This window comes from Convolutriloba macropyga, chromosome 10, assembly GCF_964194025.1.
Source record: "Convolutriloba macropyga chromosome 10, txConMacr16.3, whole genome shotgun sequence".
NCBI classification, from domain to species: Eukaryota; Metazoa; Xenacoelomorpha; order Acoela; family Convolutidae; genus Convolutriloba; species Convolutriloba macropyga.
Genome location: NC_134477.1, coordinates 53,377,475 through 53,401,068, shown reverse-complemented (window position 1 = coordinate 53,401,068; position 23,594 = coordinate 53,377,475). Strand labels below are relative to the sequence as shown.

At 40.3% G+C, this 23,594-nt stretch overlaps 1 protein-coding gene and 1 non-coding gene across 2 annotated transcripts in view; one reads left to right on the top strand and one right to left on the bottom strand.

The window, feature by feature from the left end:
• LOC142348700 (uncharacterized) overlaps window positions 1-16,561 on the top strand; it is a 64,960-nt gene extending 48,399 nt beyond the window's left edge. Inside the window, exons 5-13 of the mRNA XM_075400150.1 lie at window positions 1,804-1,874; window positions 2,284-2,407; window positions 6,716-6,875; window positions 7,404-7,605; window positions 9,389-9,545; window positions 10,315-10,584; window positions 10,821-10,966; window positions 11,276-11,431; window positions 16,262-16,561. Coding sequence (XP_075256265.1) covers window positions 1,804-1,874; window positions 2,284-2,407; window positions 6,716-6,875; window positions 7,404-7,605; window positions 9,389-9,545; window positions 10,315-10,584; window positions 10,821-10,966; window positions 11,276-11,431; window positions 16,262-16,455 — 1,480 coding nt within the window. The 3' untranslated portion in view covers window positions 16,456-16,561. The remainder of the gene's footprint in view (window positions 1-1,803; window positions 1,875-2,283; window positions 2,408-6,715; window positions 6,876-7,403; window positions 7,606-9,388; window positions 9,546-10,314; window positions 10,585-10,820; window positions 10,967-11,275; window positions 11,432-16,261) is intronic.
• Trnal-caa (transfer RNA leucine (anticodon CAA)) lies at window positions 2,643-2,743 on the bottom strand. Its single transcript is given in 2 exon segments — window positions 2,643-2,688; window positions 2,706-2,743. It is a non-coding gene; the product is annotated as a tRNA-Leu (tRNA).
• Window positions 16,562-23,594: the final 7,033 nt, after the last annotated feature.

Below are 23,594 nucleotides of genomic sequence, written 5' to 3'. Positions count from 1 at the left end.
TAAATTGCTCGTATTGAGAAATAAGGTGTGCGCTGCTGAAGCGAACCGGGTGTATGCTAGGAGAGCATAAAGAAAAAAATGTTGCAACCGAGTAGAAAAGTTTTTTTTCTAGAGCTTCTCTGAATTAATTTGCCCCGCCTGTCGTTCGAGATCAATTTGTTCGACGGTTGTCGGTTTACCTCTCAGACAAAGATTTTTGCATTCATTTTGGTCCTGTTAATCTACTTTGAGCAATTTTTAATTTGTCAGATTTCTTATCAATGATTTGACTTTTCGCTGAAAAAAACTATCCCTTGTTAAATTTATGCTCAAATATCGTTATTCATGGTCCTTGCTTTACAAATCAAAACGTACATTGTGGTCCGAATTGATCTACAGAATGCCACCGTCGATTTCTGTTACCTCGCGTAGAAAATTAAATACCAAATAAAGTTATGCAACGATAGGCTCCTTGTCAAGCAAGCTACTAACCAGAATACACTGACATACGAGAGCTTGCATTAGATTTCAGACGAGTTTTTTGGACCTGAATTGTTTCGACTCTCATGTTGACGAATGGTAATAATGCCATATTTTAATTTTAACGCAATTTTTTTTGTTAGTTTATTCCTCATATTGGTATGGTTTCATATTTTTTGTTTGGGATGAGACGTTTGTGTGGGGTTAATGAACTGTGTGGGGTTAATGCTGAAAATTGATAAAGATTTTAATATATATTGTTGTAATGCATTTTCCGAATAGAGGTGAAGAATTAGATTGATTAGGTGCCCGACATGGACTGATTATTGCGATAATACTCGTCGACTCTCTTTAAAATGCAGAAAAGGCAGAAAGACCAAAACGAATAACTTCTGCTTTATCGCGATGCAAAGTAAAATTTTATAGCACGAAATCATGGTGCTTCGTTTTTTAAGTAGGTTTTCGGGCCTGCTGCAATTTCTACCTGTGAATATTTGCTATAAAAAAAGTTCATTTGTCTTGGCTTATGCATTGATGTTTTGAGCCGTTTTTGCATAAGTGTTGATTGTTCTGAATTTAATTTCAAAGGAAGTACATTACCACCTGCAAAAAATGGAATGTTTCTATTTTCATAAGGCTGTCTGAACAATCTAATGCACGTTTTTACCTCTTGGAAACTTGTAAAGCTGTTTAAAAGTTGTAGAAGCCATCACAATATACTTTAGTTAAAAAGAGTCGACATCCTCTGGGTTTAAAAGAAACAGTTCTGCGTTTTTTATTCACCAGATGCCCTCTGGGGGTCAGACAACTCAAAATTCTGAAACTTTGGATACTGGATAGTCTCTTGAGACAATGAAATGCTTCTGAAGATATTAATATATTGTTAAAATTTGCCATTGTTTTTAAAGCTTTTGGTCCTTTTTCTGAGATTAACGATCATTACTGACCAATCAGACTTTAAAGTCTTGCAGATGTGTTACATGACAGAGCTCTTAAGACAAATAATGGTTTTGAACATTTTTCTCACTGCGAAATGTGAAAACTTTTCTTTTGAATTTTGCACTTTTATTGATACCGCACTTGAGCTGCTGCTATGTGGCGTGATGTCATCATCTGTTAACCTCAACTCACGTCTCTTCAATTAAGCTAAAGCTAGCCTCAGTAAACCGTGGCTAGCTACTGAAGAAGCCAACCGCCCGCCGGTCGTTTGAGAGCAATTTTCCCGAAGTTAGTCGGTTATGTTTTAATTTGGTGAATTCGCAAGTACCGTACACTGTCCTGATAGTAACAGATAACAAGATTCCGTTACATCGTCCTACTTGACTTTCCTCGTTTCTGTTTCAGGTCAGCAGACAGACGGTTGCTAGTGAAAGTGATCAAAGCCAGCATAACTTCAAATGCATCCGCAGAATCAGGTTCTCATCTCAATACATTATCTGCCCTAAAACATTGATTTTCAATTGAACGTTTACATTATAACTGTCGCAGTGCTGACTTCGCGCTGAAAAAATGCTGAAAGATCTGAATTTGCACTTAACAAATTGTTTAACTTTTGAATTAGCCTTTAACTTGTGAAAGAATTATGCTAACTCAGCACCCAATCAGGTGATCCGACTGTTCAAGCGTCATGTCAGAGTTTGCCGGATCGGTTCCTGTGCTAACTGAATTTTCTCTGATTGAAAATGTGGAGACAGTGTTACACTAGCGATTAAAAGTTGTGAAAAAATGCGAATTTTGTGTCATCTCCTACGTGTTATAATGTGTCTTATGAAACATATTTTTAGCCTTAATTTTTTGACGTATTCAACAGCGTTTTCTGCGCAGGTGTGTTCAACCCGTATTGTGTCTTGGAGAGTGACTTTCCTTCTCAGAAGCACAGAACGAACACAATTCACTCAACAAATGAACCATTTTGGGATGAACATTTCCTATTTGACGTCACTAGACGGTAGGGAAAAGAAACTGTCGAAATTATTGACCACCCCAATATCTGCTAATTACATAATTTTGGGGTCTATAGGTTCCTACAACACTAAGTAAATTGGGGTGGTGGGATTTTCAGAAACTACAGCTTTTTCTATTTAGTCGATGTTTGTTCAGATTTTTTTTTGTGTTAATTTAAATTCTGCCGAGATTCTACAAAATTCAATTCGGTTTCGCGTTGCATATTAAGCAAAAAGTTTTGACAGGAGTGGGATTCGAACCCACGCACACATTCGTGTACCAGAACACTCAGTTGAGTAATTATTGAGTCTGGCGCCTTAGACCGCTCGGCCATCCTGCCTTGTTTAGTGGACGTGTAATTAGAATAGGAATCCATCAGCTAGCTATCAAAGCCATCAAATGCGATTTAATAAACTAGTACACGAAATGCAATTCTAAAATTCTAAACATGTACCAACTAGTAGCCTCCATTCATTTTCTACGTGACCGACTAACAGGAACCACCTAGTATAATATTGGAATCATTTCAGGTATTTACATTTCCCATTATAGTCATGTTTCATGTTTAAATCTTAGTAGGCATATAACTTTACCACCCCCCCCCCCCCCCCCCGAGACGCACATGCTGCTCTTTTAAAAAGTAACGTGCTATATAACAATAAAATTTGTAAGGGGACATAAAGGCACAAACTCGGGGGAGGGAACAGAATAGATCCAAATTTTCATTGTCGATCTACTGCAATACACATTATAACTGTCACTTACAAATTATGTGGTATTTTTTCCGTTATCCCCGCCACCCACGCATATAAATCATTCTTCTTAGCCCCCCCCCCCCCCTCAAAAAGTTATAAAATTACAACTTACTTATTTTGTCCATGAAAAATTGTAATCCGTAAGAACTTACATAAAATGAAAGTTGTAATTTATAACAAATTTTGAAAGAACTCAGGAAAAAGGGCTAAAACAAAGCGCAAATAAAGTGCTTCAAAAAATTAGTGAGAAAAAAATGGTAAAATATTACTTTTCATTGATATCGTATTTATGAAAAAGTTGTAGTCCTAGAACTTATACAAAAAATGGCCAACCTAAAATTAAGACATCACAATTGTGTAATGTTTTGGAAATTGTTTATTCTACAGTCGGCTGAAGTCTGAGCCTCAGATGACAATTTTTTGCATTATTTCATGGAAAAATCGTAGTCTTAAAACTCCATAAAGCACCCACGTTGGCCAAACTCACTAAACTTTGTAAGGCCGTAGTACGTTACCGTATAAGTCTCTGATCAAAACCGTACTAAGATCTTGTTAAGTTTTTATGATTGTTATAGCTGCGAAGCTGTCTGTTGCTAAAACAAAGTTGATTGTAAGGAAAAAGAATGTATGGCCCGACAGCCGAGTGGTTAAGGCGACTGGATGTTAATCTGGAGATCGGCCGTTCGAGCCGCGGAAGTGATAATTTTTTTGCGCTAAAAAACAACCTCCTTTGAATTAAACTTGTAAGTGTTATAGACGGCGGCGATAACTTCTATCAACTCATTACTGTATCTTTTTCCATCTGTTTTTTACAGCACGGAAGTCTATTTCGCAGCTATTCCGGCAATCTGCCGGCTATGTTATACGCTGCCGTACAAAGTTTTGTAATTTTTCTACGGCACCGGATAAGTCTTAACACGTTTTCAAAGTTTCGTCTAAGGTGGTCAACCTTGGCAGATAAAAATTTGGCTGCATATTATCAGCCGATTTTACTGTAATGCCTATCGTTTTTGGATTCCTACTAAGCTAGTCACACTTGATTTATGCGATTTGAAATTTAAAAAAAAACGTTATCACCGGTAAAGTACCCTTGAAACTTACTATTTAGGCCTGAGAGAAAAACCGTTTTGTGGCAAAAAATGGACCCCAATTTAATTTCAGCTGTGTGTTAGCCTCAGTAGGAGTGCCGTTCTACTATAGAACGCATTTTAAAAGGATTGGATTGTTAATAAAATTGATCATACGATTTTCAAGACGAATAGAAGGATTTTGTGATTTGGGACCATAATCGATACTTGCAAGTCTCACTCAAATGATATTCCTGACAAGGAGGCTCGGTATTGTGTGTTTGCACACAAAGGTCTGACCGCGTTCATCTACATTTTTCACTCACTTGTCTACTGAATGAGGAAAAGATTGAAAAATTAACAAATTGTTCAACAAAATACTAAATGAATAAAAAAGAATCTACCTTAGAGGAACGATGAGACCTGTCATTATTATGATTACCAGAAAAGATGGCGATAAAATCAAATAATTACAAATATTAATTACGATCAAATCTTGTCCGTTTTTGAAACCATTAACCAAATCAAAAAGGGCGTCAGATAAAACTTATGCTAGAGAAGATTAACTTGTACTTCAATAGAAAAAAAGGGACGTTTCCGCAATGCGACTTGGCATTAAGTTGAGAAGAAGTGAGCAAGAAAAAAGTTACTTTTTTATAAAATGTTACTTTTTTAAAAAAGTTAATGTCAACTGAAATAATTGAGAGATTCATTCGTTCCTCCATAGAGAGTGAATGAGACCTTTCATTATCTAGGATATGTCATACGACTACATATATTTTATGTTTCGAAAGTGAACTTATATACCAGGTCGAAATCGTAAGGTTATCTTACAAGATTTCTGACAGGACCGTACAGCAGAGCTGTTTTTCTGCCAAAGGTTTAGACATTTGCTTCTGCCATCATCAGGGACAAGATAGCCACTTTTTGTCAGAATCCTAGTCTTTTTCTGAAAATGGTCAAATAAACTTAGACTGGAATTCGATTCAGAAAACCTAACTTGTCAATTTGTAGCAAAAAAAAACATTTAATCGATTGGTTTTATTTTGATGAAACTTGCAAAATTGACAAAAGTTTTTGATAAATTCACCAGTTTTCCCTGTTCATTTGTTTATTTTTTTACTTTCTGAAAAATAATAATGTACGCATTTGAGTAAAATGTTTCCCCATTTTCAATACCATTTTGGCACTGATTTCAACTTTTTAGCGTCCGGACCCTTTTCTTGCAAATCTTGCAAGATAACCATTTTCTTGCAAATCTTGCAAGATAGCCGTTTTCCTTCTGCAATTTGTTTCTTTATCAGTTTTTATCTTTATTCTACGGCATATGAGACATTTCAGAGCCATTCTTGCAATCTGTTTGTTGTGTATTCTGAATTAAAGCTGCGACGACTAAGAAGATGGAAATTGATTTCACTCAGTTAATAATAGCCGCCTTCATCTTCTCCAGCCGGCTATTATTGCGCTCCTATTTTTTTTCTTGGTCTAACAAAAATTTGTTTCGCTTTGCTAGCTTTAGCGGGAAGTCTTTTTGATTTCTCTAGGCTAGTTTCGTTCTTCGCGCATTCCGATCAAGTTGCCTTTAATCAGCAGATGCTCATCAGAACAATCTAACATGAACGATTAATATAAACGAAATCATAAATAGAAATGGGATAAACCCATAAAGCTCAATTTTAGATGCCCGCTATTTAAACGTTGTTCTTTTATGTCTTAGTTAAGATCTGGTTGGTTTTGATACCACCCACTATATCTTTTCTTTAAAAACCAGGAGTGTGTCTAACTCCTAAATGAAATAAAAAAAGTTTGCAATTCAAAATAGTTTAAAAAAATCAATTTTCAATTTTTTTTTCTGTTTTTTAATCCGAACGGGGAAAATATGAATCAACGGAGGCTATTTTCTGGCAACCTGCCTGATATGTTTTTTTTCTCAATTTTAGTGAAAAGTTACTAGAAATGAAACGATCTGCTGCAATTTTTACTTCAAAATTTTTTTGAGAAAAACTCAAAAATGGTACTCAATTGATAGCAAGTTTTCAAAATGTCATAGCATTAAAACGCAATAGTTAACGGACTTAATTTGAAGAGATTTTTGTCTCACCGAAGTTTAACCGAGCACTTTTGCTTTTCGACGTTTTGGAGATTTTTTATCGGTAATTTCGAAATTGCGTTCTATCTTTGAACTGACCTGTATTGATTGCAATTTCAATGTTGGTTTTCTCCCTCTTGATTCAAATCTTCCGGTTTTTTGATGCGCTATGTTAGAACTTTCGGTGCCATGCTCTATCCGTGTATATTTTGAGCCATTTAAGGGATCTATTAAAAAACAATAAATTCAATATTTCTTCAGATTAGCTCAATTTCAGGTATTTTTGTGTCCCTAAGTAATTGCACATATTCAGCGGCACAAATAATTATAACGACACTGGATCTGTTAAATTGCCATAATTACTGTGACATATGAATGTCAATTTGAGTGTTGACCTTTAGGACGAAGACATTGACAGTGACAGTGTACGATAGAGACCAGACACAAGACAAGAACATCCTAGGACAGTGTCAGATTGACCTGATGGAGAATAGGAGGATAAATCTATCCTGGCAGACATTCAAACTAGAGAACCCTTACTCACCCGGAACACTACAATATGTACGGCTACTTTCTATACCACTAATTCATAGTCGTAGATTGTTATGTCGTTGCTATGAGCGTGCTCTGTGCTGTGGATAACAAAAGGCTAAAAAACTATTTTGAAAAATTGAACTTCAATTTGGAGAACTTTATGATCTTATCCCTTATGGCCACCATTGAATAAATTTAACCACCCTCTTTTGAAGTTAGCGTGTTGTAATGCAGCGCGTTAGACATCATCGTGTGTTAGTCTATCGAGGATGTTAAACTGATGTTTTAAAATGATCAAGCATTAAGCAAAATGCCCAAAAATATTCCAAGGTTCCCTGTTCCGGGTTTTTATGAAGAATTTTTGGACCTTCTTTTTCGTTTGTACCCCCCCCCCCCTTGGTGGGTGAATATTATTTGCATCCCCCAGACGCATGTACCATATTTTTAAATAATGAGTTACTATGTAATGACACGTGCTATGTAACGGGGGGGGGGGGGGGGGCACAAACGGAAAAGATCGTCGAATTTTCTGGCTGTAACTGTTCATTGTTTCAGGCCACAATAACACTGGAACTGATGTTCGTGGGTCAAAGTAACAGTTCTGACAAATCAGCAACACTAAACAATCTCACTTCGAATGCAGTCACACCAGCCAATAGGAACTCACTTCAGATATCTCTGCAAGAGTTGGAGAATATAGAGAGCACTCAACAGTCACCCAGGACTAACAATAGCGTCACCTTTAATATGGTGCCAGGTAGATAATTCTGGGTAAAATTTTGGGTCGCGTTTTTTGGTTTGTGTCCCCGGACCAGGGTTCCTACGCAAAAAGTAACGAAATGGGCAGGATGTAGCTAACTTCCAATTCCAACCAAAAGTGCAGATATTTTATATTTTATTGCTTCAAACTTCTTTCAAACGAAGTTTGAAGCAATTATTGTAAGCGTGTGTGTCTTTTTATGCAAAATATTTGCTTGACCGTTTTGTTCTTCTACTTTATTTCGATTTCACTTCTGGAGTAACTTACTTACGCTTGACTTTTCAGTTTTTGCGTGACCTAAATTGCTCTTATTCAGAAAATAAGTCTCTTACTAGAACAAATCAATTGTAAGATAAGCTCTCTCAAGGCCCGAAGAGCCGAGTGGTTGATTAAATTACGGTGGAAGTCGGTGTTTTGAACCCTTCCTTGGGTGGAATTCTTTGCACCCATGAAAAATTATATAGACTACAGCCCCCTCTCAATTAAATTTCCCCGCTTGTCGTTCGAGAGCAATTTGTCCAACTTTCATCAGCTTATTTTTTCTTGGTTTTCTTTTTCCATTTCAACTGATAAATCATAAATGTTTTTTTCTGGGAATATTTGAAATACTTCTTAAAACTGGTCGCGAGTAGATCGCCCTAATTTTTTCCGATTTGATGTCTGGCCTATTGTTTTCCGTACAACGGTTTTTACGTAGTACCAAATTTTCGTCCCATCTTTTTTTTGCCATTTGATTTTTCGTCCTCAAGCGGGATAAACAGGTCAAGTCCAGAGGGCATGAAGTTCTCTTAGTGCCCTACTCGTCTCTATGTATGCGATTCAACAAAATCTTTAAGAGACATAAATCCATGGTGTGAAGAGTGGTTCTTAGAGTTTGACCCCTTCCAGCTTAAACCACCCCCCCACCACCACCACCCCTAAAAACATTTAATTTGTCCAATAGCCGCCGTCAGCCAGTCATTGATTATTTCTTAGGCGCTCTCCTTTTTTGATAGTTGGCTTTACTTTTCAATCACGCTTTTTGCTTTGCTAAAATCACGACTCACGTTTGACTCTTGATCTCGGCCAATCATCACTCACTGATTCAACTGATTGCATTTCAATTTCGGCCATTTTTTCCATTTGTGCCCCTCAGTACGTTATGCACCCCCCACCCACCCTCCGTTACACAGCACATGTCATTACATAGTAAATCATCATGTAAAAATACGCTACGGTGCGTGTGGGGTTCAAATAATTTGCATCCAATAAGCTGGAGGGGCACAAATGGAAAAGATCCTCAAATTCTTTTACACAATGATTTACGCAATATAGTTTATGCGGTCATGGTCAAAAGAGCAAAATCAAAAGAAACTGGATAAACAGATAAAACGCAGTCATTACGTTATAATGCTTTAGTTTATCAAATTTTTTATAGCGATTGCTAGCAGGCATTAAGCCTTCGGTTTTGAATTTGAATTAAGTATAAGTTTAGAATCTAATTGAAATTGCAGAGCAAATTAGAACTCTCTTTTCGGCACTTAGAAACAAATTCTGTGCATTTTTGTCTTGTCTTTTTTTTGTTTCAATTCCGATGTGCTTCTAGCGGATCAACGGCGGCTTTTTACAGGCAATTTACCGTCTCTGTTGGAATCAATATGTCAGAAATTAAGCATAGCCTCGTATAAAGTCATTATGTCGTTATTACTGTCGTTTCTAGTAAAAAAAATAACAACCAGTCCACCAGAAACATTGCTTTTCTCAATTTGGTTTTCTCGGCCTGTTCACATGCACTGTTTAGCTCCCGACCCTCCGAACCCTGGCAGACGTTCGCCTTTCAACTCAGTGAAGAGAGGCAGGAGCAGGAACAAGAGTACCAGTCCTAAGAGATCCGAGAGGTCCAGGAGCCGCACCAGTGAGGGAGGGGGACCTGCCAAGGCCATCAAAGACTGGTTCAGGTCAGTCGATGCTAAAACTATTGGCGTAGTTGCGAACTGTTTTCGTTCGAACGAATATATATAATGAAGTATCCAAGAATTGTGACTTTCCCAGTGACCCCCCCCCCCCCTTGCGGTTCAATTTCGGAAATTGGGAAGTTATGCGCTCTATGCTCACTAATGTGGGTGGTAGTTGTGAGGGGGTGTAATGGAATCAAATCCCTAAATTTGACTTCTGTGGTGAAAAAATGACTCTGGCAACTTCTTGGTTGGTCGTCATTGCTCAAGTTTGGATGCTCATATTGAAAGTGAATTTTAATTCAACTTCTCTCTTCGAAACATTTGACGTTTCCGAAGTACATCAATGTAATTATCGCCTTGAACCTTAGTCAACTGTGAATTTTTGTCTTTCACGATATCCGGACTTTGTTTTTAATGAATGTTTCCGAATGAGAAGTGCTTTTCGAAATTTGTACATTACGTGTCTACTGTCCGAAAAAAGCACATTTCGATAAATTTTGCGTTCTGTGGAAACATTTTGAGCATGCAGTAAGCCTAAAAGTTCATTGCCCCTATTTTATTAGATTTAGTTACTTGAGACCAAATTCAAAAACTTAATTGGTTTAGTGAACAGTGCTATGATTCATTCCAAAACCTTTTATTGTCTTCTTAATCCACAATTATTATCGACGTGGAAAATGTTTACTACAGAAATTGTTTAGGACTATGGAAGTAGACAACTCAAAAACACTATTTGCCTCTCGAATTTTGGACTGATTGCTTGTTTTAGTCGTCGAGATCGTTCTGTCGACATCACACAACGAGGCATGGAGCAATCACATCAACTTCAGCAACAACAGAACCAACCCCTGATTGTCCGACTGAGGTCAAAAGAGCAACTCAATGCTTCCGGGGCACAGAGTCCAGGTGTGGGCTTGGGTGCTGGAGTAATAGGAGGAGGAATCGGGGGTTCTACGGGTCTGGGAGGGTCTTCTGAAGGTGTACAGATAGCGCCTAGAGTGACGTCACCACCGCCTGTTCAGCCGACGAGTCCTGCAATGTAAGGGTGTCTAAAGTTGCTATTGAACAGAAAAACAGATTCAACTGGTTAAAAAAAGAGAAAGTAATAATGTTTACAGTAAATATGACTCTGGATAAACTTTCGCAAATTTGAGTTGTTTTTTTAAAAGCAGATATCGTGGATTGCGTCATGAGTTATAGAATTGAGCGGATATGATGTTTTCCAATAACCCGATTATGAGAATTTTCATTGTGATTTTTTGCATTTTTTTTCAGTGCGAATAGTGACACCAGCAGTATCAACTCTCGCAATTCGTTTGTGAACTACGACTGTTCCACTCTTGTGATTGAGAGCACAGTTGAGGGAAAGTACTACCTCATCTCTAAGGAACTGGCCAAGAGTGGAAAACACGGACTCAAAGGTAACAGTTTGTCCCAATTCACTGATTGCTCATTGATTCCAACAAAACTCCACGTGCATGGGTGCAGGCGGTGAAGAGAATAATGAGCGACTTGAAATGCGTAAAATGCTGAAAAAATGGATGCTCTTTTTACATGGATAATGTCTATCGATCCGCCTTTTACGAGTTGGCACTAAACAGTACAATCAACAATACTACTATAGGGGTATGTAAAAATCTCAATCATGGGTGATCATCTTCAACTGGTTGAGGTAACAGTTTCGGTTTCTCCGATACCTGCTGATTATTGGTAAGTGTCTGTATGTATAGGTAACAAGCTGCACATCTACAACGACCACACCTTCGTGGCAACTCACTTCACCCGGAGTGAGACTTGTGAGGTGTGTTTGAAACCCATTTCGAAGAGATTGGGTCTGGGCAAACAGGGATACAGGTGCAGGGACTGCGAGTACACCTGCCACAAAGGTAAGTTTCAACTAGCGCGTCCTTGCTAAGTAATGGTTAAATGACTCTGAAGTCACTGAGAACTTCTGGCGTTTATCGAGAACCGCGAAGGGGTTCGAGATATTAAGTCAGAATTTCGAAGTGACTTCTGCTGAGTCATTTAGGCATAACTCAACTTTTAAATTGCGTAATAAACAGCTTTTTAAAAGCCGGTTTGTATAGTCGCGCTTGTAATTATGTTTAATTGTTGGCAAAGACAGGTAAACTTTCTGGGGATAATCAATTTTGAAATTAATTTTGTTTTCAATGGCCATAAGAAAGAAAGAATATATTTCTTTGATCAGGTAATACAAATCTAACATATAATAATAAACAAAATAATTCTTTACCGCAACCAAAGAGGACAGGTAACGGGGTACTAGTACCCGCAAATCCGGCCCCAGTGAGACTCTCTAAACTTGCTATCAAGATTTAAATACGTTTATGAGAAAGAAAAAAGAAAAAGTAATAATAATTGTTTTCGGGGAGAAAGCTATAACTATTTATTGAAAATTCCGATCGCCCTCAACTTTTATGGGTGTTCATTCCTCGTATAGTACTGCCCACTGAGATTTAAACCTGAAGATCGAAAATTCAAAAGTTTTTGAAAATTTTTCTAAATATTTTCAAATCCATTTTCTCCCAAAATGCTCCAAAAACACAAACAAAATGCAATATCTTGTAAACTACGGTGTTTTAGCGGCTCATAGTTTTAAACAAAAAAGCCAGCTCTCAGATAAACTTCCGGTAGCCTTTTTCCAAGGGTATAGAAAAGAGAAATAAAAACAAAAAAAAGTGGTAATAATAAATGATCTCGGGGAAAAAATTACAACTTTTTTTAGAAATTCCGATCGGCCTCAGCTTTTAGGGGTCATCATTCCTCGTAAAGTACTACCCAATGGGACTTAAACCTGAAGATAGAAAACTTTAAAATGTTTTTAAGTATTTTCAAATCCGTTTTCGCCCAAAATGCTAAAAAATACAAAAAAAAATGCGATATCTCGTAAACTATTTTTACACAAAAGAGCTAACTCTCAAATCAACCTCTGGTAGCATTTATCCAATAGTATAGAAAAGAGAAGAAAAAAAAACAGGCAAAGAGGCTGTCGACAATATCATCGTTGTTGACAAAATAAATTTTTTTGAAATTGTGGTGAAAATTAGTTATTTTATGTTCACAACCGCAAACAATATCTTCAGGAAAAACGTCTGCATTTGAAAGAGCATTGAAGAGCTTAGAGGCGCTTGCCTTAATTGACTTTTTTTCAGTTTGCCTTCTACAAAAAGGTTCATTTAGCAGCGGTTTTGCCGAACTGCAGGTTATCCGCCTTTCAATAAAAGTAAACATGTCATTGAGTTGTGGCTCCTGGTGGAGATTACTTAATGAGTTAAGGACAAAATTAAGAAGTTCGTATATAAGAAGTTGATACACATTCAAAACTTTATGCTTCATAAAAAGATCTGAGGAACTATCACTCTAATTCCTAAAATAAATTGGCTTCAAAATTTTGTTTTGGAGCATAAAAATAGGCTCCAACATTGAGTAGCTTGTACAACCGTAAATCAGAACACCATATGGAATAATAGATTTAACGTTGGTTTTTGTAGTTTTCTATTAATTTATATCGGTGGCAAAGTGCCTAAGTTTTGCCAGTATGCCACACTGCTTAGAGAGTCTCGATGTTACGTATTGTACATGTGAAACAAAAGATAGCTTTTGTCTACAAATAAACCAAGGTACTTGTACATAGTTGCTTAACATTCATCTGAACTGTTTTATTAACATTAAGTGACAATTTATTCGCTGGCAGCCAATTTTTTAATTTACTTAATTCTTTTTGAATGAACTCATTTTCAACATCAATAAAACTAAGGTTTGTATCATCAGCAAGCAACAAACTTTTTGAGTTAGTGCACTGCAACGGTAAATCGTTAATGTATATTAGGAAGAGGAGCGGACCTAGAATAGAACCCTGCGGAACAGCGTACTTAACGCTTCGCCATTTAGATACTGGACCATTAACTTCAACCCGTTGCTGGCGATTCGTTAAGTACGACTTGAACCAACCAAGTGCTTTTGACCTTACACAATAAGAGCCCAACGTCTGAAGTAATATAATAGGATCAATGGTATCAATTGCCTTACGGAGGTCAAGGAAGAAACAATGTATAGATTTGACATTACAGTTTTGCCTAAAATTTTCGGTAAATTCTACAAATTCGTCGATGGTACTATGCTTGCTTCTGAAACCAAATTGGCAGTTGCTTAGCAGATTACAGCTTTCAAAAAAGTTGTAAACTCTTGTAGACATCGCACGTTCATAAATTTTACTCCATATATCAAGGAGTGATATTGGTCGATCATTATTCTCTTCAAGTTCTGAGCTTCCTTTATGCACCGGTAAAACTTTTGCGTACTTTAGTATTCCATGAATGATGCCTGCAGCGAATGAAATGTTTATCAAATGTTTGAGGAAGCAAACTACAACTGTTGCTGAGAGTTCAACCAGTACATTATTTATACCATCAATACCTGATGAAGTTTTATTTTCTAGGCTGCAGACTGTCTCATATATTTCATTATCTGTAACCTTATAGAGATAAAGAGATTTATTGTTAATTGCAATATCTGGGCACTCAACCCCAGGTAGAGTGCTGCGGACTTCATTGGGTGCATTAATTAAAAACTAGTTAAACTTCTCAGCAATATCCTTATTGGAGGGTGTAGTAGTCGCTTCATAACACGAACAAAGTATTAGGGGATTGCATTCTTCTGCCACTGAGTTCATTAAGTAGTATATAGTTTTTTTAGCGTCACCAATTCAAGACCGGAATTTATCAGCAAAAAACGTTTTTTTTTGCTTTTTTGTAGGCAACTTCAAACTTATTACGATGATACTGAAAAGATGACAAGCTAGCACTGTTTCCATTTTGCTTCCATTTTCTATGTGCTTGTTTCTTTTCATCCTCAAATTTTTCAGGGAATTGTTCAACCAATTGAGTTTTAACTTTGGTTGTTTCCGAAACGTTTCTAGCGGTGCGAATTTTTCAACATTGCTGATATACTAGTTATTGAAACTAGAAAATGCTTCATTGGGATCATCGCACAAAAACAGTTCACTTTCCCTTTGACACAAGCTAGCCTCAAGAGAGTTGAGGAAAGCTTGAACATTAATCGGATCGTGAATAAATTTCATATCTCGGTACTGCTGAGATATTAATATTTCATCATCTGTGTTAGACCATACACACTATGGGATAATGATCTGCAATGATTTGGTGGGACAAAACGAGTGACGAAAAGTCAGGAATTTTTTGATATATAAAATGATCGATACAAGTAAGCGAATGATCTGTTACTCTAGTCGCTCTATCGAACTCATTAAACAAGGCGAAACCGTTTGAAACTATAACATCCGAGTACTTTTTAATGATTTGATTTTGGAATTTTGTATCGATGTTGAAATCACCGCAAATTACAAATGGTACAGTGGAAGAAGTATTGTCTTGCAGATATTGATCAAGAGTATCAATGAAGTCAACCTTATTTGTTTTCGGCCTATTGTACATGACGAGAACTTTGAAAGAAAGATACGATAGAAAATTTAATTTGAGCACAAATTGCTTCATCGAACTGTGTTTCAAAAGTTTTGATTAATATGGCTCTACTATGGACTTGAATCATCACTCCACCGCCGTATCTGTTTCTATGGTTAACCTGCACTTCATTATAATCCGGAACAGCAAAATTGTGTGATTCATCATTGTTTTCTAAATGCGTTTCTGTTAAGCATATAATAGCTGGAAACGCATCAAGTCCATAAACGAGGGCCTCCATATCTTTTAATTTATTAATAGCCGCACAGCGATAGCTGGGGCTATTATTGGCCTTCTCTTTGTTTTTTTTATTTCGTCGCGGTTTTTGTTACAAACATATGACGTCACAGCCACTTCAAATCTGCTTTTTGTTCATTCTTTCATGCAATTTCAACTGAAGTGATTGTGTGACGTCATTTTTCGCTCTTAGTGGAACGAGGTTTTTTGTTCAATCGCTTAATTAAATTTTTGGTCACACTTGACTTACCTCACTCTCAAAAATGACTTCCTCACTTTGAAATTGACTTTTTTTTTAATTCGAAGAGATAAGGTGAAATGGGTGTGTGTTACTCTAAATGTAGGTTATTTGAGAGCAGCTAATGGAAGCAGGAAGAACTTATACATATTTTAAATCAAAATATAACATATCAGCCTTCAGTGAAAAGACGTGTTTTTTGGTCTGTCTTTTTTACTTGTTTTTTGAGACTGTAGATCTACTAAGCTATTGCGGCTATTTTCTGGCAATCTGCCAGCTATGTTTTCTAATTGTCCTTATGTTTAAATGATATGTCATCTACAATTTATATTATTTTTATGATTGTTTCCTGCATTTTGGACGATCTTATAGTTATCTTTGAGTAGCTTAGATTAGTGGGGTCATCAAAAAGTTCTTTCGGAATATAGCGAAGCCTCGAATCACTGATGTAAAAAATTCATTAATCTTAAAAAAATAGATCACACATTTCGTTGAGTAGTTACATAGAGAATGTTGAAAAGTTTTCTCCATTAGTCGGCAGATAACGGTTTATAGAGCCTACATAGAATTGCCACCCCTTTAAATCAAAATAGATCCTTTTAAGGGGTGAAACCATGAATTATGGACCAGCGTATTCTACCGAGGTCGCATTTCCCCATTTCTTTTTTCATTCTGAGAAAAGAAAAAGCTCTATCTTTTACAGAAACTGTTTAACGACTCACAGTCTTGCTCCATTTAAGGTTGCCACTACAAAACTGAGCTGATCTGTGCTAATAGCCGAGTGTCTTCTATGGAGATGGAGTTCGTAGGGGAAGCACAGCTGGTGTTCCAAGAGGGCCCAAACCAGGAGGGCACTGGGAGTGCTAATAACAGTCTCACAAGGAACAAAGGAGGAAGTACAAATGGATCTTCGCCTTCGCAAACTCCTCTTTGAAACAGTCATAAACTATTTTTTTTACTTGTATTAACTCAATTTGAATTAACAGATGCATGACAATCAAAGATTAATTTTGAATTAAAAAATCATTTTCACGTTAAAATTAAATTTAAACAGCCAATATGACGCAGATTTAAACAGCTAAAATAACAATTGAACTGGAAAAAAAACGAAAGTAATGCGATTAAATTCGACTATTTTAGCCATAATAATAGTTCATATTTTTCCTTGTGACAATCTCTGTTGGTTTCAGAAGATTTTGATTTTTCTAAAATGCAAACATAGTCAAATTGAACTATCTGATAACAGTCGAACATGAATTCATGTCCATTTCCTACTTATTAATAGCCAAGCTCCTCTCAGCCGGTTATTACATCGGGCCGGTGTTTACTACTCAAAGAGTAATTATTGTGATCTGTTTTTCAATCGAACGACTTGTTGTAAAAACAGGATGCAGAAATCAACTCCGCACGTGACAAAACTCTGATTTTTCCCTATTGATCAAAACGAAAGTGCAGGTAGTGGTGATTTTATTCACATTAATTTCTGAAACATAGCCGGGAAAATAGGCGTGCAAAAATAGCGCTAAGGAGCAAGAAATTTTGATTTTTTGCAACTTCGAGGCAGTTTTGCTAGTTTAAATTTTAACGTTTCCGCCTGAGGTGTTTTTCTTATTTATAATAACAGGTATATGTAGCTTTGGGAACATTTGGAACATTCTAAGCTTATTTAAGATTTAACAATGCTATTTTAAACTATTTTTGATGTATTAGACTACAAGCGTTCTTTTTTTTTCTATACTTTTTCAAGTGCTGTAAAACCTAAAGGGGGTTTTTTGTTCAAATTAGTAATTGTTTTGTTTTTGATGACCCGTTTGTTTGCTTGCTATCCTTGTTCAGCTGTTTTTCAGAAAAAAATCGATTGAGGAAAATCATATTTTGATTGCTCTGAAACAAAACTAGCAATTATTTCACTCCGGTTGTTTTTATGCTATTTCACGCCTGACTGCTATTTCTTCCGACGCCTTTTATTTTCGTTTGACTCTCACAACCATACCCCTAGCCAATAGTCCCCTTTCAAGGCTTGTGTGCATTTTAATGGGTATGTTTAAATGGATTAAATTTGGCCTTCAGGGAAAAGCTTCAAGATTTAGTAATGACTATTTTTTAATTTGCTTAATAGCCGCACAGGGACAGCTGGGGCTATTATTGGCCGTCTCTTGGTTTATTTACTTTTCAAATTATTTGAATTGTATTGCGGCGCTGTCTTTCTTTTAAGATGAACTACATTTACACGATTTTTGGAGTAGTGATTTTGGTCACGCAGGAACAGGAAGTAGAGAGCAAAAACGAGTGGTTCTGCGGCCTGCATTTTCTTCACTATTTTCAAAGCAGAGTGAGAAAACAGTGTTTGAGCAAACAGTGGCTATCTCGCTAGTTGTTTTTGTTCACTTGCGGAATTTTTTGATTTTGATTTCGTTTTAAAAACTTTTTGATGATTTTCGTTTAGAGATTGTTTTCCCAATTCACTATGAGTCCGTTCTAGATCTAGGTTTTTGCTTAGTCAATGAAAATTTTGTAAATTATACGTCAGGGCCTGTCGTGCTGTTTTTTTGCGTTCGTCGTCAAGATTTTTGCTAAGAACATATGACCTCACAACCACTTTAAGTCTGCTTTTTTTAAATTGCTCTTGAACGAAGTTCTTAGCAATTACTGTAAACTGTTTGTCTTTTTTATTCAAATTTGTTGCGCGACCGTTTCTGCGTTTTTCTTCAAGAACATTCTTTGACTTCTCAGGTGATTTTTTCACGCTTTAGTTCTTCGTTTTTGAGTGATCTCTAATTTTCTCACTCCGAAGTAAAGCTTGTTGCTAAAAATAAAAATGATTGCAGCTTAGCAACAAACAGGGACTGAAAGTTGAGTGGGTAGTGCTTCCTGTTCGAAGCTATTACGGCCATTTTCTGGCAGTCTGCCAGCTATGTTTGATTGTTTTAGTTTCCCAACTAAATGGATTTTAAATTCTTTCACGCATTGAATAGAAAAAAAATGTCAATTTCTATCGTTCTTTTTTCCGTTCTCTGTTTCAATCCCGATGTGCGTCAAGCGCATCAATGGCGGCTTTATTCCGCCAATTTTTCCGCTATTTTTACCTTTTTATCGTGCCAAAAAAATGAAGTTTGACCCATTTTGCGGCTTTTCGACCGGATTTTCTTTAAGCATCAATCATTTTTTGAATCTTAGTTTGATTCAAGAATTCATACAATTTATATATGACATTTTAGGGTTACTAGAAATAATATATGACTTTGTATTTTTGCTAAGAAACAATTTATGCTGAGCAACACGGCCCGGACCTGTGTGTCATAACATTTCAGTAATGAATCATAGAAATTCCATTATGATTTTTACTATTGCCAGAGTTCTGATCATGGCACTTTATAGACATTTCATGGTAAAATTCATAGAAAAATTCTGAACTTAGTATGAACATAATGAACTTCAATTCTGTAATTATTATGGACATAATGAGTTTTTTGTCTGTTTTTGAGCTGAACAGAATGAAAAAAATGCTACTATCTGAGACTTGGGGACAAAACTGGTTAGACAATTTAAACAATTAATTCGCCAAAATAATGGATAAATAAAAAGGAGTTCACATGGATATTATTCATATTATTCACATTCACATTACTCGCATTACTTCACATTCATATTATCACATTTCATGGATATTATTCACATTCACATTCAGATTCACATTCACATTCAGAATTAGTTTAACTGGCACTGACAATGGTACACTGAATTACTATCGCTGTTACAATGAATTTCCCAGATTTGATCGCTGTTTCCTTTCCCAGATTTGATTTTCCCCCTCCACATAGCAGATTCGAAACTCAGCACGAGAAGGTGAAGGTGTCCGAGTGTCCATCATCACCGTTCCATCATACAACAGAGACCCAACTCGTCAGAGCCTCTTTCCCAGATTGACCTGCGACTTTTCCTAAAGCAAATCTAACGCAGAACAAAAGTTTTTAGAAAACTACAGAGACCAAATTAATTTAATATTATCAATCAAACATTTAAGAATAAAAAAAAACATTTAACTAAAACATTCAGCATAAATAGGATTATATACATTATGAAAATCATTACCACCCCCCCCCCCCCGATCACCAGGATGACCCCCCAGGACCACTCAGATGACCCCCTGGACCCCAAGGACGACCATCATGGACCACCAGGATGACCCCCCAACACCCCTCAGATAACCCCCTGGACCCCACGGACGACCCTCATGGACCACCTGGATGACCCGCCAGGACCACTCAGATGACAACCTGGACCCCACGGACGACCCTCATGGACCACTAGGATGACCCCCCAACACCCCTCAGATGACTCCCTGGACCCCACGGACGACCCTCATGTACCACCAGGATGACCCCCCCAACACCCCTCAGATGACCCCCTGGACCCCACGGACGACCCTCATGGACCACCTGGATGACCCCCCAGGACCACTCAGAAGACCCCCTGGACCCCACGTACGACCCTCATGGACCACCAGGATGACCCCCCAAGACCACTCAGATGACCCCCTGGACCCCACGGACGACCCTCATGTACCACCAGGATGACCCCCCAACACGCCTCAGATGACCCCCTGGACCCCACGGACGACCTTCATGGACCACCTGGATGACCCCCCAGGACCACTCAGATGACCACCTGGACCCCACGGATGACCCTCATGGACCACCAGGATGACCCCCCAGGACCACTCAGATCACCCCCTGGACCCCACGGACGACCCTCATGGACCACTAGGATGACCCACCAGGACCACTCAGATGACCCACCAGGACCACTCAGATGACCCCCTGGACCCCACGGACGACCCTCATGGATCACTAGGATGAACCCCCAACACCCCTCAGATGACCACCTGGACCCCACGGATGACCCTCATGGACCACCTGGATGACCCCCCAGGACCACTCAGATGACCCCATGGACCCCACGGACGACCCTCATGGACCACCAGGATGACCCCCCAGGACCACTCAGATGACCCACTGGACCCCACGGACGACCCTCATGGACCACCAGGATGACCCCCCAGTACCACTCAGATGACCCCCTGGACCCCACGGACGACCCTCATGGACCACCAGGATGACCCCCCCCGGACCACTCAGATGACCCCCTGGACCGCACGGACGACCCTCATGGACCACCTGGATGACCCCCCAGGACCACTCAGATGACCCCCTGGACCCCACGGACGACCCTCATGGACCACCAGGATGACCCCCCAACACCCCTCAGATGACCCCCTGGACCCCACGGACGACCCTCATGGACCACCAGGATGACCCCCCAACACCCCTCAGATGACCCCCTGGACCCCACGGACGACCCTCATGGACCACCTGGATGACCCCCCCGGACCACTCAGATGACCCCCTGGAACCCACGGACGACCCTCATGGACCACCAGGATGACCCCCAACACCCCTAAGATGACCCCCTGGACCCCACGGATGACCCTCATGGACCACCAGGATGACCCCCCAACACCCCTCAGATGACCCCCTGGACCCCACGGATGACCCTCATGGACCACCAGGATGACCCCACAGGACCACTCAGTTGACCCCCGGGACCCCACGCACGACCCTCATGGACCACCTGGATGACCCCCCCGGACCACTCAGATGACCCCCTGGACCCCACGGACGACCCTCATGGACCACCAGGATGACCCCCCAGGACCACTCAGATGACCCAATGGACCCCACGGACGACCCTCATGGACCACCAGGATGACCCCCCAGGACCACTCAGATGACCCCCTGGACCCCACGGACGACCCTCATGGACCACCTGGATGACCCCCCAGGACCACTCAGATGACCCCCTGGACCCCACGGACGACCCTCATGGACCACCAGGATGGCCCCCCAGGACCACTCAGATGACCCCCAGGACCACTCAGACGACCCCCTGGGCCCCACGGACGACCCTCATGGACCACCAGGATGACCCCCCAGGACAACTCAGATGACCCCCTGGACCCCACGGACGACCCTCATGGACCACCAGGATGACCCCCCAGGACCACTCAGATGACCCCCTGGACCCCACGGACGACCCTCATGGACCACCTGGATGACCTCCAGGACCACTCAGATGACCCCCTGGACCCCACGGACGACCCTCATGGACCACCAGGATGACCCCCCAGGACCACTCAGATGACCCCCTGGACCCCACGGACGACCCTCATGGACCACCTGGATGACCCCCCAGGACCACTCAGATGACCCCCCTGGACCCCACGGACGACCCTCATGGACCACCAGGATGACCCCCCAACACCCCTCAGATGACCCCCTGGACCCCACGGACGACCCTCATGGACCACCTGGATGACCCCCCAGGACCACTCAGATGACCCCCTGGACCCCACGGAAGACCCTCATGGACCACCAGGATGACCCCCCAACACCCCTCAGATGACCCCCTGGACCCCACGGACGACCCTCATGGACCACCAGAATGACCCCCAACACCCCTCAGATGACCCCCTGGACTCCACGGACGACCCTCTTGGATCACAAAAATGACCCTCCAACACCCCTCAGATGACCCCCTGGACCCCACGGACGACCCTCATGGACCACCTGGATGACCCCCCAGGACCACTCAGATGACCCCCTGGACCCCACGGATGACCCTCATGGACCACCAGGATGACCCCACAGGACCACTCAGTTGACCCCCTGGACCCCACGCACGACCCTCATGGACCACCTGGATGACCCCCCAGGACCACTCAGATGACCCCCTGGACCCCACGGACGACCCTCATGGACCACCAGGATGACCCCCTGGTTTCCACGGACGACCCTCATGGACCACCTGGATGACCCACCAGGACCACTCAGATGACCCCCTGGACCCCACGGACGACCCTCATGGACCACTAAGACCACATTGAACAAACTGTCTAGTCAGATGACGCCGTAGTAAACTCGGATGATCCGTCGATTTTTTCGTGTGGTTCAGTGGCTCTTTTGAAAGGTCCAAGGAGATGATCCGAGTGATTCAAGTGGCCATCAGCTCGAAACAAGGGCCATCCGAAGTGTTCTCGGGGGTCTTCCTCAGTGGTCACGGAGATCATTGGAGTGGACGGGGGTAACGTTTTTGGACCGCGGAGTAATCCGAGTGGTACAGTGGCGTTTCTCGAGGTGCTAGAGGTAGGGGTGTTGCTGGTAGTCATTTTAAAATTTGTTTTCACAAACATAGTTATGAAAAAATCAAGAACCTATACTTAGTCTTGTCTAGTCAGATTACTCGGAATGGATGTTTGGATGAAGGAGTGGGTGGAAAGATGAGTTTCTGTGATAATCCTTCCGTTCATTAAAACTATCTGTACATCCTTCCATTCGCTCATCCGTCCGTTCATAGATCCCACCAATGATCCCGTTATCACAGAAACACATCTTTCCACCGACTCCTTTATCCAAACATCCATTCCGAGTAATCTGACTAGACAAGACTAAGTATAAGTTCTTGATTTTTTCATATCTATGTCCGTGAAAACGAATTCTAAAAAGACTACCAGCAACACCCCTACCTCTAGCACCTCGAGCAACGCCACTGTACCACTCGGATTACTCCGCGGTCCAAAACCATTACCCCCATCCACTCCGATTATCTCCGTGACCACTGAGGAAGACCCCCGAGTACACTTCGGATGGCCACTGTTTCGCGCTGATGACCCCTTGAATCACTCGGATCATCTCCTTGGACCATTCGGATGAGCCACCGAACCACACGGAAAAGTCCCAGGAAGGTTGGTGGGATCTATGAACGGACGGTTTAGCGAACGGAAGGATGTACAGACGTATGGTGAAAAAAAGGATGGGCGAACAAATGTATTTTCATTGATGATTCCATTAATCATCCATTCATTGAATTACTAACCCAGCACACCGGATAACCACCCGGCCGCAACCCATCTATCAGTCTCAAAGAGAACTCCATTTTATCAAGTGATCATCTAAGTTTACTATAGCGTCATCTGATTAGTCGATATTGATCAAACATACGTCCGAGTGGTTGCAG